At 33.5% G+C, this 16,880-nt stretch overlaps 2 protein-coding genes across 6 annotated transcripts in view; one reads left to right on the forward strand and one right to left on the reverse strand.

The window, feature by feature from the left end:
• Nucleotides 1-9,746, forward strand: part of LOC143255115 (putative chitinase 10) — a 35,793-nt gene extending 26,047 nt beyond the window's left edge. For both annotated transcript variants that reach the window (XM_076510286.1, XM_076510285.1), the window contains 8 exons: nt 720-1,026; nt 1,205-1,328; nt 2,402-2,526; nt 3,686-3,809; nt 5,595-5,780; nt 6,851-6,970; nt 8,248-8,440; nt 9,105-9,746. In XM_076510286.1, the coding sequence (XP_076366401.1) occupies nt 720-1,026; nt 1,205-1,328; nt 2,402-2,526; nt 3,686-3,809; nt 5,595-5,780; nt 6,851-6,970; nt 8,248-8,440; nt 9,105-9,298 (1,373 nt within the window). In that variant the 3' untranslated portion in view covers nt 9,299-9,746. The remainder of the gene's footprint in view (nt 1-719; nt 1,027-1,204; nt 1,329-2,401; nt 2,527-3,685; nt 3,810-5,594; nt 5,781-6,850; nt 6,971-8,247; nt 8,441-9,104) is intronic.
• Nucleotides 9,747-12,001: 2,255 nt separating this feature from the next.
• Nucleotides 12,002-16,880, reverse strand: part of LOC143255116 (uncharacterized) — a 32,872-nt gene continuing 27,993 nt past the window's right edge. For all 4 annotated transcript variants that reach the window (XM_076510287.1, XM_076510289.1, XM_076510288.1 and 1 more), the window contains exon 13: nt 12,002-16,082. In XM_076510287.1, coding sequence (XP_076366402.1) covers nt 14,583-16,082 — 1,500 coding nt within the window. In that variant the 3' untranslated portion in view covers nt 12,002-14,582. The remainder of the gene's footprint in view (nt 16,083-16,880) is intronic.

Consider the following 16,880-nt stretch of genomic DNA (forward strand, 5'->3'; position numbering starts at 1 on the left):
GAAACCTGAATTTTAGGGTTATAAGTCCATAGATTTACCGTTGAGCTATCGAAGGGCTAATCCCTAACTACAAACTTATATAAAGACACAACCAACACAGAGCTAAAGGCTATAAACTGAGATAATATTCCTAAGGTCACCTGAATAAATACCCTCTCAACTAACCATAACGAGTTTGTCTAATATCATAACACAAAATCAACACAGAACTAAAGCTTCAGAGAATAGCTATGAAACAGCATCATTTACCAACTATAGGCTTGACTTTGGTAAGAATTACATATTTTGAAACTATAATAATATAAAAACACCTACAAACGAATTTACCTCTTTTAGTGAATAAAATGGAACTGGCTTGGTCTTGTGGGTAAAACACTCACTCACTATCTTCGGGTCGTAGCTTTGAATTCCCTTACTGAACATGCTCGCCCTTTTATCCGTAGAGGCTTTATAATGTGACACTAGTCGACTTTCTGTTGGTAACGAGCAGCTTAAGAGTTGGCGGTGGGTGAAGGTAACTTACTGCCTTCTCTGTATTTTATGATTTCTTAATTAAAGACAGCTAGTGCAGATAACTATCAATTAGCTTTATGAAAAATTTAACAAACAAAAAAACAACAACTAATATTTGTAGATATACTAGTTTTAGTTATTTACTACATCTGTGGACATCCCCTTTTATTTTGTAAATTTTTGTAACACAATTCTCTTTCACGAAGAATCGAACGCACGTGTTGTATGTTATTTCACCAACTGGTCTCACAAAAGGCATGGAACAGGGAGATTCGTACCAGAGGATCTTGACCCTCATCTCTGCACTCATGTTGTGTTTGCATTCGCTGGGATTAAAGATCTTAAACTTTCACCCACGGACGAAGAAGATGAAACCCGAGGGAACAGTAAGGGTCTTTATGACCGTGTCTTGGCCTTGAAGAGGAAGAATCCTATTTTGAAGGTACTTCTGGGAGTCGGTGGCTGGCTCATTGGCTCAAGACCTTTTAGAGAGTTGACAGAAAATACGTACAGGTAAAGTAAATAAGACGAATGAGGGTGCTAAAATTAAAATGTGTCTTAGTTTATTTTCATATTTATACTTCAGTGTGGTTTATAAATGTGAGATTGCGATGAGATATAAGGTTCATAGGATTAATTCATACGGTGAGAATCTTTGTTTTACATATTCCTATGTATGTTTTATTTCCAGAAAATCTCAGTTCATTTTCAACACAATAGAATTCCTAAGGCAACAGGGATTTGATGGAATGGAGCTGAACTGGGAGTTTCCACGAGGAGTAGAGGATAAGACCAGGTTTACTGGACTGGTTAAGGTAAGGATATAGGATAAGACCAGGTTTACTGGGCTGGTTAAGGTGAGGATATAGGATAAGACCAGGTTTACTGGGCTGGTTAAGGTGAGGATATAGGACAAGACCAGGTTTACTGGACTGGCTATCGTGAGAATATAGGATAGGACCAGGTTTACTGGACTGGTTAAGGTGAAGATATGGGATAAGACCAGGTTTACTGGACTGGTTAAGGTGAGGATATAGGATAAGACCAGGTTTACTGGGCTGGTTAAGGTGAGAATATAGGATAAGACCAGGTTTACTGCACTGGTTAAGGTGAGGATATAGGATAAGACCAGGTTTACTGGGCTGGTTAAGGTGAGAATATAGGATAAGACCAGGTTTACTGGACTGGTTAAGGTTAGGATATAGGATAATATTATAATCTCCTTACGGCTGAAAGGGCGAGCATGTTTGGTGCGACAGGGATTTGAACCCGCGACCCGCACATTCTGAGTTGATCACCCTGACCACCTGGCCATGTCGGGCCAATTCATAAATGATTCAAGTTTAAAACATAATCGATATTTTCACTTTAATGATAAATTTTATGCACTTAGTGGTCCCACACTATGTCCTTAAAGACATATGTCCTTAACTATAACTTGTTTAAGCTTATTTACCAACACTCACTACACTTATAATGTTTCACCTTAACCCCCTTTGCAACTCTGTCATTAAAACCATAATGGGCAGACAGTAATCGAACTATGCTATCTGAATAAATGCAATTTAGCTTCTATTACTCTTTCTTCGAGAAATAAAGCGTAACATGACGTGACACATTAGGACTTTTATGTAGGTTTGATATCTATATTTTCAAATAAATAATAACAAAATGATTTACACAATAACGGATGCTTATCAAAACCTATGGATACAAGCCTAGTTAAGGCTCATTTGACTTAGAACCAAGTGATATAAATGTTTCGCACAGTATCAGTTGTTATCTATATTTGTGTTCTATGATTACCAACGTAAGCCTTACCTGATCTAAAACTAAGTGATTTAAATGTTTCAAATCGTACCTGTTATAATGTCTAACTCTTTTACAGGATTTGAAAGAAGCCTTCAACGGTGAGGCACGTGTTTCTAAGAAGTCGAAACTATTTCTATCTGCTGCTTTACCGTCAAACTTTGAGGCAATCAGAGCCGGTTATGACGTAGAGGAAGTTAGCAAGTAAGTAAGGAATGTATGTTTTCAGTAAAGAAAAATAACATAGTTTCAGCTGATAATAATTCCAATGTCGTCTTGAAAGTGGAAGAAGAGAGGTGGGTGGTGTATTATTATACTATTTTCGTTTAAGGAAAGTGGGAGAAGAGAGGTGGGTGGTGTATTATTATACTATCTTCGTTTACTGAAAGTTGGAGGGGAGAGATGGGTGGTGTATTATATACTATCTTCATTTAATGAAAGTAGGAGAAGAGAGGTGGGTGGTGTATTATTATACTATTTTCGTTTAAGGAAAGTGGGAGAAGAGAGGTGGGTGGTGTATTATTATACTATCTTCGTTTACTGAAAGTTGGAGGGGCGAGGTGGGTGGTGTATTATTATACTATCTTCGTTTACTGAAAGTTGGAGGGGCGAGGTGGGTGGTGTATTATTATACTATCTTCGTTTACTGAAAGTTGGAGGGGAGAGATGGGTGGTGTATTATATACTATCTTCATTTAATGAAAGTAGGAGAAGAGAGGTGGGTGGTGTATTATTATACTATCTTCGTTTACTGAAAGTTGGAGGGGAGAAGTGGGTGGTGTATTATTATACTATCTTTGTTCTATGAAAATGGGTGCAAGTTCATAGTGTATTGTTATACTTTATTAATTTGATGAAGGTAGGATGACAATTGAAAGAATATTGGAAGATTAATTTCATATAATTACCAATATACTGCCTCTTCTTACCATGTGTTTTTCAAAGTGTAACCATAATCTTAAAAATGCATGAAAGAAATACATTATTATTTATTATGGATAATAGTAATCAACATATAGAAAGATACTGTAAACATAAGTTACAAATTCGAAGAAAACATTTTAATAATTTGTTAAGTACATATAGACAGATAAAATACATATATATATAATGAGTGTGTAAACATTAGTAATTCAGTAATGTAGTCCAAATAATAGAATGTTGTGATGGTACTTGACAGGTATCTGGATATCATTAACAATAGGTTTGTTATAACAGAATGTTGTGATGGTACTTGACAGGTATCTGGATATCATTAACAATAGGTTTGTTATAACAGAATGTTGTGATGGTACTTGACAGGTATCTGGATATCATTAACAATATGTTTGTTATAACAGAATGTTGTGATGCTACTTGACAGGTATCTGGATATGATGAACGTGATGACCTACGATTTCCATGGAGACTGGGAAAACCAGGTGGGCCACAACAGCCCCCTTTTTGCCCTCCAAAGTGCTAGTAGACATCAGAGTAAATTAACAGTGGTAAGTTTAATGTTTTCAAGTTTATTAGAATATCATGTCAAACCGTTTAAAGACAGTTACACCATATCCTATAGTCATGATTTTACAGACTCTCCAACCACTTCTGGAGACAGAAATGGCAGATGAGGCAAAAAGAGATTAAAAATATAAACTGTTTATAAAAAAACTTAGTCAAGAAAAGATTTATTTGTTTGTGTTGCCAAGTGATAAATAATCGACATTTCAAGTTTATCCTTTTATCATCTAGTTTTGTTTTCCACATACATACATACATACATAAAGAAATAATCTAATTCTTCCATTCTACAAATTTCCACTTTCTGTGTCAAATCATTGGGCATCAAGCAAATATTTATGACAATTCTGTTTTTTAGAACTATGGAGATATTTAGTGTGGCATCAGCTTTTCTATTTGATGCTTCATATGTTCCTTTTTATTACATTTCCTCCCCTCATTTATAAAATTCCAAATCCTGGCCAGATAACCTATAATTGGTAATCTGTTCATTAGAAAAGAACTCATATAGCAAAAACTGTCTTCTATTTATATAGTAGTATTTTTTCTTGTATCAGCACTAAAAGTTTGTGTTTATGTTTAAACAGTAATAATTTCACTAAATATGATTAACAATTGAACTGTACTTAATATTAAAAACATTATTATTCTTACAAATAAATGTTTAACAATTTATTATAATTCAAGTAATATTAGTATTACAAAGAAATGTTTAACAATTTATTATAATTCAAGTAATATTAATATTACAAAGAAATGTTTAACAATTTATTATAATTCAAGTAATATTAGTATTACAAAGAAATGTTTAACAATGTCTGATAATTCAAGTGATATTATTATTACAAAGAAATGTTTAACAATGTTTAGTAATTCAAGTGATATTATTATTACAAAGAAATGTTTAACAATGTTTAGTAATTCAAGTGATATTATTATTACAAAGAAATGTTTAATAATTCAAGTAATATTAATCTTACAAAGTAATGTTTAACAATGTTTAATTCTTCAAGTAATATTAGTTATACAAAGAAATGTTTAACAATGTTTAATTCTTCAAGTAATATTAGTTATACAAAGAAATGTTTAACAATGTTTAATAATTCAAGTAATATTAACCTTACAAAGAAATGTTTAACAATGTTTAATAATTCAAGTAATATTAACCTTACAAAGAAATGTTTAACAATGTTTAATAATTCAAGTAATATTAGTTATACAAAGAAATGTTTAACAATGTTTAATAATTCAAGTAATATTAACCTTACAAAGAAATGTTTAACAATGTTTAATAATTCAAGTAATATTAACCTTACAAAGAAATGTTTAATAATTCAAGTAATATTAACCTTACAAAGAAATGTTTAATAATTCAAGTAATATTAACCTTACAAAGTAATGTTTAACAATTCAAGTAATATTAACCTTACAAAGTAATGTTTAATAATTCAAGTAATATGTAGTTATATAAAGAAATGTTTAATAATTTGTGATAATAACTATTCCAAATATAAGTAATTAAATATTAGTTAATGCTAGAAAACTCAACATAAAGAAAGTGCTGGATTTGGAGAGGATGCAACCCACGTACTTGCACAGGGGTTTCCAGATTCACATTGCTACATGGATATGGGGGTAGAGAGTGCTCAACGGATCTAAATTGGCCTCTATGAAGCTGGACAGACACTTTCTTTTTGTTTTAAAATAAAACGTTGTTTTATATTCAACTTTCTGATATAATAAGCAGTGAGGTGATTCTTTATTTTTAGGACTATAGTGCCGCAGAATGGGTGAAACAAGGAGCACCAAGAGAAAAGCTGTGCATCGGTATCCCCACCTACGGCCGCAGTTTCACCCTCAGTAACACATCAATGACAGACATTGGCGCCCCCGCAGCAGGGGGTGGTCTACCTGGAAACTACACGGGGGAATCGGGGTTTTTATCCTTTTTTGAGGTGAGCTAAAAAACGGATTTACACAGAAGCCATATACAAATGGCGGAACACGAGAGAACAGTCGATTGTAACGAGTTCCTGCTACGAATAGTTCAATACGTTTTTCAAAACATCACTTTCTTTTCGTTTGGCTAACAATAGCTGCCATCATAAAAATTCTGTGTCTCTGATTTACGTTTTTTAGAGAATATTAATAATATTCGTACATTCTATTAGGTTATTGGCTTATTTTAATACAGAGAAGTTTAATACATGTTACTAAAAATTATGTCTTTAATACGTTATAGTTTCCAATATCTATTTGAATTATTAATTTCTCAGGAGCGAAGCGGCAGTATGGATTATTTGTAGTTTAAATAGAAGAAACTACCAGAACTGTGGTCGTGTTTTATAAGTGATTATTACTGGTAATATTAATATCACTAATAGGCTAAAATATAAAATATTGTAGAGTGTTCCTTAATAACACTGGTTGTTATTTGTTTAAACACCCCTCAATAACACCCATTGTTGATAGTTTAACGACCCCTCAATAACACCCGTTGTTGTTAGTTTAACGACCCCTTAATAACACCTGTTGTTGTTAGTTTAACGACCCCTCAATAACACCAGTTGTTGTTAGTTTAACTACCCCTCAGTAAAACCAGTTGTTGTTAGTTTAACGACCCCTCAGTAACACCCGTTGTTGTTAGTTTAACGACCCCTCAGTAACACCCGTTGTTGTTAGTTTAACGACCCTTTAATAATACCTGTTGTTATTAGATTAACGACCCCTTAATAACACCTGTTGTTGTTAGATTAACGTCCCCTTAACAATACCTGTTGTTGTTAGATTAACGTCCCCTTAACAATACCTGTTGTTGTTAGATTAACGTCCCCTTAATAACACCTGTTGTTGTTAGTTTAACGACTCCTTAATAACACCTGTTGTTGTTAGATTAACGTCCCCTTAACAATACCTGTTGTTGTTAGATTAACGTCCCCTTAATAACACCTGTTGTTGTTATAGTAACGTCCCCTTATATATAATTATGAATGCTGAAATGTTTGCTTTTCCTTTTCCCCTCTAGATTTGTGACTTCTTGAAGTCTGGTGCCGTACTTGTCTGGGATAACGAACAAATGGTACCATACGCCTACAAAGATGATCAGTGGGTTGGTTTTGACGACTTACGAAGTATTAAATTTAAAGTAAGTTTTGTTAGGGTTAATTAGGGAGGCGTTTGGTTTTTCTTTATTACAACTTACTCAATGAATTTGACTCCTTTTTTAGTGACATTCATAAAATATTGTGAACGCTTTAATACACTATTAACTATCAGCAGTTTGTTTAAATACTTAAACGAAATACAAGAAATATGCACTATTAACTGTGGTTTTAGTTTATACTTTTCTTTTTTTGAAGTTATATAAATGACTAATAGATGGCGAGACACCAAACTAGAATTTTCTCATTTATTTAAAACGGTTTAATAATACAAATCATCACAACGTAGGCATTTTTCTACCAAAACTAAATTGTGAATATCTAAAACATTAGCAACAAAATCAATCTTTTTTCTTTTTCTTATGAATGAAGGTGTAGCCATGGTTAATATTTTACTGTTTTAATCTGTATTTAAACAACGAGTTTCCATGGTGAAAGTTATGTTTTCTGTTTGATAGAATAAAAACATAAATTTTCAAACTAATGTGTTACTAATTCTATAGATATGTTACACGATACGTGTAGTTTGTTATACTTCTTTCGGACCAGAGATACATATTTGTTACACGTTTATACTTCTCGAAGACAGAAGTAAGGGTCAGACTAATCAGGCCTGGCATGGCCAGGTGGGTTAAGGCGTTCAACTCGTATTCTGAGGGTCGCGTTCGAATCCCCGTCACACTAAACATGCTCGTTCTCTTAGCCGTGGGGGCGTTATAATGTACAGTCAATCCCACTATTCGTTGGTAAAAGAGTAGCCCAAGTGGTGGGTGTTGATGACTAGGTGTCTTCCCTCTAGTCTTACACTGCTAAATTAGGGACGGCTAGCGCAGATAGCCCTTGGGTAGCTTTGGGTGAAATTCAAAACAAACAAACAGCCTAATCAATAAGTTTAGACATTTTATATGAGATTAAAATTAGATTTATAGATTTCGTTTAAGATTAGAATAAAAACTAAAATAATGAATAAAATGAAACGGTTTCACTTAAGTTTCAAACTATCTCGTTCCACTTGGAACATTAAATTAAACTTTTAAACCATGTGTCCAAGCAGCAGAAGATGAAAGGAAACAAAATCTCTCACAATAAATGGTCATGGTTCAGTCAGGCTCCTCTGATTGGCTGATTAGTAGCACGGCAGTTAGGTCTGACAAGACCTTTCAAACATGCGTAAATAGTCATGATTCAATCAAACTTTGATTGGCTGATTCCAGGCCTAACAACATTTTTCAAACATGGTCTCTGGTTAACTTTCTTGCAGGCTCAGTGGCTGAAGCAGGCTGGTTACGGTGGGGTGATGATCTGGTCCGTGGACATGGACGACTTCCAGGGGACTTGTATGGGCCATTCCTATCCACTGATCAGAACGATGAAAGAAGAACTAAAAGACTATACAGTAGCTAACCTGGATGCTCTAGATAGCAGTATTTACAACTCCCTTGAGCAGAAAAACGGTAAGATAGAAGCATATACAATTCGTTTGTTTCGGTAAGTTACACCAATTATTTGGTAACACTTATAGTTCTTTCTTTAACCACTAAAGAACCACTTTAACGTCTTCTCCGTGTCTAGATACTGGCGACTGTTTCTTTAACCATTAAATGTCTTCTCCGTGTCTAGAGACTGGTGGAGTTTTTCTGTAGCCATTCATTGTTTTCTCCGTGTCTAGATACTGGTTTCGTCATTCTCTTACATTCAATGTATTTTCTGTGTTTAACTTCTAGCGACGTCTTTCTCTAACCATTCAGTGTCTTCTCCTCGTCTAGATATTGGTGACGTATTTCTTTAACCATTCCTTGTCTTCTCGATGTCTAGATTCTGGTGACGTCTTTCTTTAACTATTCAATATCTTCCTTTTGTCCGGATACTGGTGACGTCTTTCTTTAACCATTGATTGAATTATCCTTGTCTAGGTACTGGTGATGTCTTTCTTTAACCATTGATTGCATTATCCTTGTCTAGGTACTGGTGACGTCTTTCTTTAACCATTGATTGCATTATCCTTGTCTAGGTACTGGTGACGTCTTTCTTTAACCATTCATTGTCTTCTCCGTGTCCAAATACAAATGCAATTGTCCTTTTTCGATCATTAATTGCTTTCTCCATATTTGTTTTCAGATCCTGATGAGGTTGAGTGTGATGAGGCTGATGGAATTACCTCGTACCACCAAGATACAAAACAATGTGAGAAGTATTTTCTCTGTCAAGGAAAAATTCGTTATCACATGTCGTGTCCTGATCAACTCGTATTCAATCCCAACGAAAACGTTTGCGATTGGCCCGTAAATGTGGAAGGATGCATGAAAACATGAACTTATCAGAACTAGAAATGTACTTATTGGACTGCGAGTGTGTAAAAGTGCGACTCGAGATTGGCAGATAACTGACATCAAAGTCAATTTATTCAAGTCATGAATTATTTAAAGTACCGATAAACGTAAACTCTGTACCTAGATTTGTCACGCGAGAAAAGTTGAACAAAATGTCGTAGTTTTCTCTTCATCTGTTTTCCTCTGTGACACATTCTTTTCTTCTTTGGGAATTTGATTTTATTTGCTAAAAAACTTCATTCAATGTAGTATCTACACATCCAAACACGTTTGTTTATATAAATATAGGTAAGGTTTATTAATTGTTGTTTCATTCAATTTCGGGTAACTATCCAAATACACTTAATGAATGTATTAAGAATGCCTGTAGAGTAAGCTGTAGTGTTACTAATAAGTCAGTATGAACAGTAAAGAATCAGGCTTTAGTTTACATGGTCTGTCTTCTGCATATTTATTACTTCAATCAATTGTAATCAAATTACAATATCTTTAAATCATGTTCATATTTATATAACAAGTGAGACAAAAGAAACTCTTCGCTACAAAGTTTGATTGAAATGAACCTTCTATTCCACACTGTAACTATCAAGTGATATATCTTTATTGTGTAATGTACCTTAATAATCTTAACCCTCTATTCCACACTGTTACTATCAAGTGATATATCTTTATTGTGTAATGTACCTTAATAATCTTAACCCTCTATTCCACACTGTAACTATCAAGTGATATATCTTTATTGTGTAATGTACCTTAATAATCTTAACCCTCTATTCCACACTGTTACTATCAAGTGATATATCTTTATTGTGTAATGTACCTTAATAATCTTAACCCTCTATTCCACACTGTAACTATCAAGTGATATATCTTTATTGTGTAATGTACCTTAATAATCTTAACCCTCTATTCCACACTGTTACTATCAAGTGATATATCTTTATTGTGTAATGTACCTTAATAATCTTAACCCTCTATTCCACACTGTAACTATCAAGTGATATATCTTTATTGTGTAATGTACCTTAATAATCTTAACCCTCTATTCCACACTGTTACTATCAAGTGATATATCCTTATTGTGTAATGTACCTTAATAATCTTAACCCTCTATTCCACACTGTAACTATCAAGTGATATATCTTTATTGTGTAATGTACCTTAATAATCTTAACCCTCTATTCCACACTGTTACTATCAAGTGATATATCCTTATTGTGTAATGTACCTTAATAATCTTAACCCTCTATTCCACACTGTAACTATCAAGTGATATATCTTTATTGTGTAATGTACCTTAATAATCTTAACCCTCTATTCCACACTGTTACTATCAAGTGATATATCTTTATTGTGTAATGTACCTTAATAATCTTAACCCTCTATTCCACACTGTTACTATCAAGTGATATATCCTTATTGTGTAATGTACCTTAATAATCTTAACCCTCTATTCCACACTGTAACTATCAAGTGATATATCTTTATTGTGTAATGTACCTTAATAATCTTAACCCTCTATTCCACACTGTCACTATCAAGTGATATATCTTTATTGTGTAATGTACCTTAATAATCTTAACCCTCTATTCCACACTGTTACTATCAAGTGATATATCTTTATTGTGTAATGTACCTTAATAATCTTAACCCTCTATTCCACACTGTAACTATCAAGTGATATATCTTTATTGTGTAATGTACCTTAATAATCTTAACCCTCTATTCCACACTGTTACTATCAAGTGATATATCTTTATTGTGTAATGTACCTTAATAATCTTAACCCTCTATTCCACACTGTCACTATCAAGTGATATATCCTTATTGTGTAATGTACCTTAATAATCTTAACCCTCTATTCCACACTGTTACTATCAAGTGATATATCTTTATTGTGTAATGTACCTTAATAATCTTAACCCTCTATTCCACACTGTTACTATCAAGTGACAAATATATCTTTATTGTGTAATGTACCTCAATAATCTGTACCATCTATTCCACACTGTTACTATCAAGTAACAAATATATCTTTATTGTGTAATGTACCTTAATAATCTTAACCCTCTATTCCACATATAAATTACAAGTAACAAATATATCATTGATGTTTACTGTAGTTTAATAGTCTTAACCCTCTATTCCACATATAAATTACAAGTAACAAATATATCATTGATGTTTACTGTAGTTTAATAATCTTAACCCTCTATTCCACATATAAATTACAAGTAACAAATATATCATTGATGTTTACTGTAGTTTAATAGTCTTAACCCTCTATTCCACATATAAATTACAAGTAACAAATATATCATTGATGTTTACTGCAGTTTAATAGCCTTAACCCGCTATTCCACATATAAATTTAAAGTAACAAATATATCTTTATTGTTTATTAGCTTACTTGCAAGTAACAGTCTAAGGAAGCCATGAAATTTGTTTTACAAAAACGTTTGGTGAACATCTGTGTTTTACATATAAATTGGGAGGTCTTTCATGCATTTTACATAAAAAGTGACTAGTAATATCTTTACCGCGATTGTTATAACAAATTAAAACATAAGATTAGTGAACACGATGAAATGTGTGGAACCAGCCTGTAGTGAATGGTATGAAACTTGTGAGTAATGTGATGCTTAGGTTGAACTCTTCACAACAAAAACACCTGTTCCAAACTGAAAGTGTAAACTTGTATTTAAAATGAAACCAAGAGCGTGAATATAGTTTGACTATAAATATAACATCTTGGATGAAAGCAGTTGTATGACATTTGTTATTATGCACAAAGCTATAAAATGGGCTATCTATGCTTTGCCCACCATGGGTATCGAAACTCGATATTTAGAGTTTAAATGTAGGTTTTGAGATTTATCACTGAGTCACTGGGATATTTTTATGGTCTTAAAAAATGGAAATGAACTATATCATCTTTAGTATTCAAACTTTAACTGTCTTACATCATGGAAAATATTAGTTTTTAAATTATATTATAACCTCTAACCTCTATATATTTATAAGGTAACCAAGTTTCAGTAAAAATGTTTGATTTTATAATATAGCGTATCATTTTGTGCTGGCCTAGTGTAACAGTTGTTTCACATTTTTTGTGCCACCTGGTGCTCCACAAGGTAAATCACAAGAGGGACTTCCTCTTCTTTCATATTCTTAATTTTATCATTGTTTTGATAAAGACCATAGCTTAAAACTATGTTTACTGTAAATTGTTTTATGTGGTCTGACCTGTTGGCTGGTCCCTCGCTGGGACTTTACACAAATAAGTGTAAAGTCAGGGGTTCGATTCCTCTCGGTGGACAGAGTAGATAACCCAATATGGCTTTGCTACAAGAAAAAAACACACACTCACCTGTTGGCTGAAGTTACCATTAACACATTGTAAGATTTTTAACAGCGGTTATAGCAACTAAACTTTTACAGTTAACAAAATTAAATGTATAAGAAAATGTTAAGAGCTTTTACATTTTCTTACATGAAATCATTAAAATATTTCCGAATATTAAAACCGAAATTAAATTAAAAAATAATGAAGTTAGTTCCAAAACAAAAATGTAACACTTATAATTTTGCATACATTGTTTTCAAGTCATTAAATGTTGTTTCTATATTTATCGATACAACCTATTCTAAGATGTTCCCAAATCCCCTTGATTTCCCATCATAAGGCTATCCAACATAAACATAAACATTCATATTAATCCAAAGATCGACACATTCATCCACTATAAGAATGAGTCTTTCAAGCCGTTCGATGGTAAAATATTGACAATTTATAGACACCAAACAAACATTCGGTAGATTGTTTTCAGTTGCATCTAATATAGTAATAGATAATCTTGAAATGTATTAGTTCATTCGTGAAGTAAGTATAAATACATATATCAGTTTCACTGAAAATTGTTACATTTGTTGTTCTTGTAACAGGATCGCGAGAAGCTTCAATAGTAAACATTATTGACATCTTTTCACGAAATACAGAGTTGCGGTTTTATACATAATGTAAAGTAACCAAGAATAAATTGATAATATAGCATGGTGACCACAAATATCGAAACATGACCATGAGATGGTAAATGTAGCATGATGACCACAAAGGTCGGGACATAACCTCCAGATAGTAATGTAGCATGGTGACCACAAAGATCAGGACATAACCTTCAGGTGATAAATGTTAAACTTAAGTTACATTCATTAGTTTTCATTTCGAGTATGTGTCTTTCAATCGACTGTTAACGTTTTGACTTAATGCATTTATTGGTTAATTTTGTGTGTCTGGACACTGGATAAAATGTAAGAATTATAATTTCTCGTAACTTGTTTTCAAGTCACTTACGTGACGAATTCTAAATAAGCAACAAGCCCAATCAACTATTGTCTCCAAAGAAACCTACTTTAACTAGTCAGAACGACACTAGAGGGCTTTCAGTGATCATCTTATTTCGCCAGGTGGAAGCAGAGAAAACCATAAAGTTGACGTTTGTTTCTCTGCTTTCTTTTATATTAACCCTCAGAATACATACGTACTTTACTTGATTTCAAGAGATTAGAAGTTCTATAGCTCTCAGAATTATATATACAAATAATCTTTTCTACTTATTTCATGTAAAGAGGAATTAACTTTTAGACGTTTCGTTAAATTGGTATTCAAAAGGTGATATGCTTTGTCTTTTACGAAACTTTTATAATGCTGAGTAGTTTATAGAAATACGTATTTATACTACTGAAGTCTGAATATTCTTCTTCTGTAGTAAAAATGTGTATTTCAGCATGTTCGTGAACTTTTTGAATTCCGAAGGTTCAAAGTTTATGTTTTAAGATGTACCTCTGACCTCTTCACACTTGAGAATCCAGAGTGATGTGGGTTGCCATCCTCACTGTTAGCTATTCAAATATCTAGAGTGTGTTGTATGCTACAACAAATGTAATTACAGTAGTCCATAATACATTAATGTTTCTATAAGTTAACATCAGTTTAACGAGCAGAAAGTAAGGCAAGTGGTATTTCGTTGGAAATAACCAGAAATGATATTTTCAGCACTTTTCTCAATCCCTAAATTTACATAAAGAATATACTTTAACTACATTTGTGATTTATGTAAGAGAAATCGGGGAAGCTGGATATTATAATATTGTATGACAAACAGTAGAATAACCTGATGATGAAATGTAATAATAATATACACTTAAACACCGATTTACGAGAAATTACTTCTCACGCGTAACACTAGATGGCATCATTGCAGTGTCACAGCCAACCATTCATTTCTTTCACAGCCTCTGTAATTTCCCGATGCACAAGTGCACTAATGCTATCTGTTGGAACATGGTTCTTGTCGTTGTTGCACGTGTCATAAAGACTAGACGCACCATTTGTGGTTTTATCTACTCCAGAATAAAGGTCAGAGTTAAATTTCCTACGCAATAAGAAGCTGTTCTTGTACGCAGCAGGTAACGGGAATATCTTGGTGACTGGTCTGATGGGTTTCTCTAGTAAAGTATTCTTCTGGGTTTGATCTGGTTCTACATCAAGCGAAGAGCCAAACAAACTGATATTTGGTCTAAAGAAAAAACCAGAAGAAAGAAAATATTTCACTTCTTTTTCGTCCTGGACACTTATGGAGGGTCTGTTGATGTCCACACATATAGTGTCATCGTTCTTCCAATGAGGTTTCTCCTCTACTACAGTTTCAAGCCTTCTCTCTCCGAATTCATCAGAATTAGTAATCTTATATCTAGGTTCAGTGGAACCTCCGTTATATTCTATAGCGTGTGGTAAGTCAACATTAAAAATATCCCAAACCTTTTTTTTATCTTGTTTTCTAAATTGGTTCGAATTCTCCGGAAGAAAATTGTACTCATTTTTTAAATGCTTATTATTCTCTTCTTGAGGCGGACTCCTTCTAACCAGTTCATCAGAGTGCCCAGTCTTCCAGTTGTTTGAGATTGTCTCTCTGTCAGTAGAACCGTTTTCAATATCTCCAAATTCATTCAAATTGTTCTTGATGTTTCCACTTTTATTTCCACACAGCTCATTCGTATTCCAGTTTTCTTGTTCGTGGTTATATTTCTTCCCTTCAGTTTCTTCGTTAATAAAATCGCTAACTTCTGAATTGTTACTGATTCTATGATGCAGAACGTCTCTCAAGTAGAGCCTGTCAACTGATCGACTTTCTTTCCTTTGATTTCTGCGACAATGAATATCAGTTGAATCCAAGGAACGGTGACGTTTCTCGATGGCAGAGTTTCTTTTTTGTTGGTATCTTCTACTGTCCAATGATGAACTGTATTGGTTCCCTATATGTCTATTAAACGAACGACAACTGCTTCTAAGAACCTCCTCATTCTGGAAGAGCTTCATCCCTTTCTCTGGAAGCCATTCATTTTTATCAGCTGTCTCTTTAAATAATTGTTCGCTATTTTCGAAATTAGAGTGTATAATCTTTACTTTAGGTATTTTGGGATAAGTCCATTCTAGGTCAGAGTCCATATTTGGTGAATGACCTGGACTTGTATTTTGAGGTTCGTGGCCTTCTTCCTCGACTGGAGACCGAAATCCTATTGGTGGGCGGATTGTGGGGATGTCAATCAATATTTCTTCACTTTCTGGTTGGTCATTTTCTTCCTCAGTTTGGAAGCTGTGACGACCGGAATCTGTGGCTATAAAGTCACTGTCGTCACTATCGTCAGCTTTAGTTGTTCCCTCTAAGTTGACACTGTGGTCAGTCTCTGCCATTTTATCTACAGTCTGGAGAAAAACGTTTGTATTCACTATTAATAAATTCTATATCTATGAGAGTTGATCACATTAATAATTATCTTCAATTTTTTTATCACTATGAAATCAAAAATTTTGAAACTGACATTTTCATTACTATTATTTTCTTCTATATGTTCTGTTTGACTCATCTTTTACTCATCACATTGAATCTTATGTATATATACATGTAATACCTGTAGAACATACATCATTTATACTAATAGTTGATTCCTCTGAATTACGTCACTGAGTTATACCAGTTTCGGACTAGTCCTTGTTCTCAAAACCAGTATAACTGTGTAAAAAGAAACAACTTGGTTGATAGACTGGTTTGATAATGATTTTAATGCCCGGCATAGCCAGGTAGGTTAAGGCGTTCGACTCGTAATCCGAGGGCGCGGGTTCGAATCCTAGTCGCACCAAACATGCTCGCCCTTTCAGTCGTGAGGGAGTTATAATGTGACGGTCAATCCCACTATTTGTCGGTAAAAGAGTAGCCCAAGAATTGGTGGGTGGGTGGTGATGACTAGCTGTAAATTAGAAACGGCTAACGCAGATAGCCCTCGTGTAGCTTTGCGCGAAATTAAAAGCAACAACAACAAAACACGAATATTTTAATGATATAATTCAGATATTTAGGAAGTAATATGAAAGTTGTTTTAACAACGAATTCCATCTAAAACGTTATTTATTCAATTAGTAACTTTCATCATTTGATTTGTCACTAACTAACATTAGTTATTCGCAACAACAAAACTATTATTGACAACAACAAACAACTCTAAT

The sequence above is a fragment of the Tachypleus tridentatus genome, chromosome 7 (genome assembly GCF_004210375.1).
Source record: "Tachypleus tridentatus isolate NWPU-2018 chromosome 7, ASM421037v1, whole genome shotgun sequence".
Taxonomy (NCBI): Eukaryota; Metazoa; Arthropoda; class Merostomata; order Xiphosura; family Limulidae; genus Tachypleus; species Tachypleus tridentatus.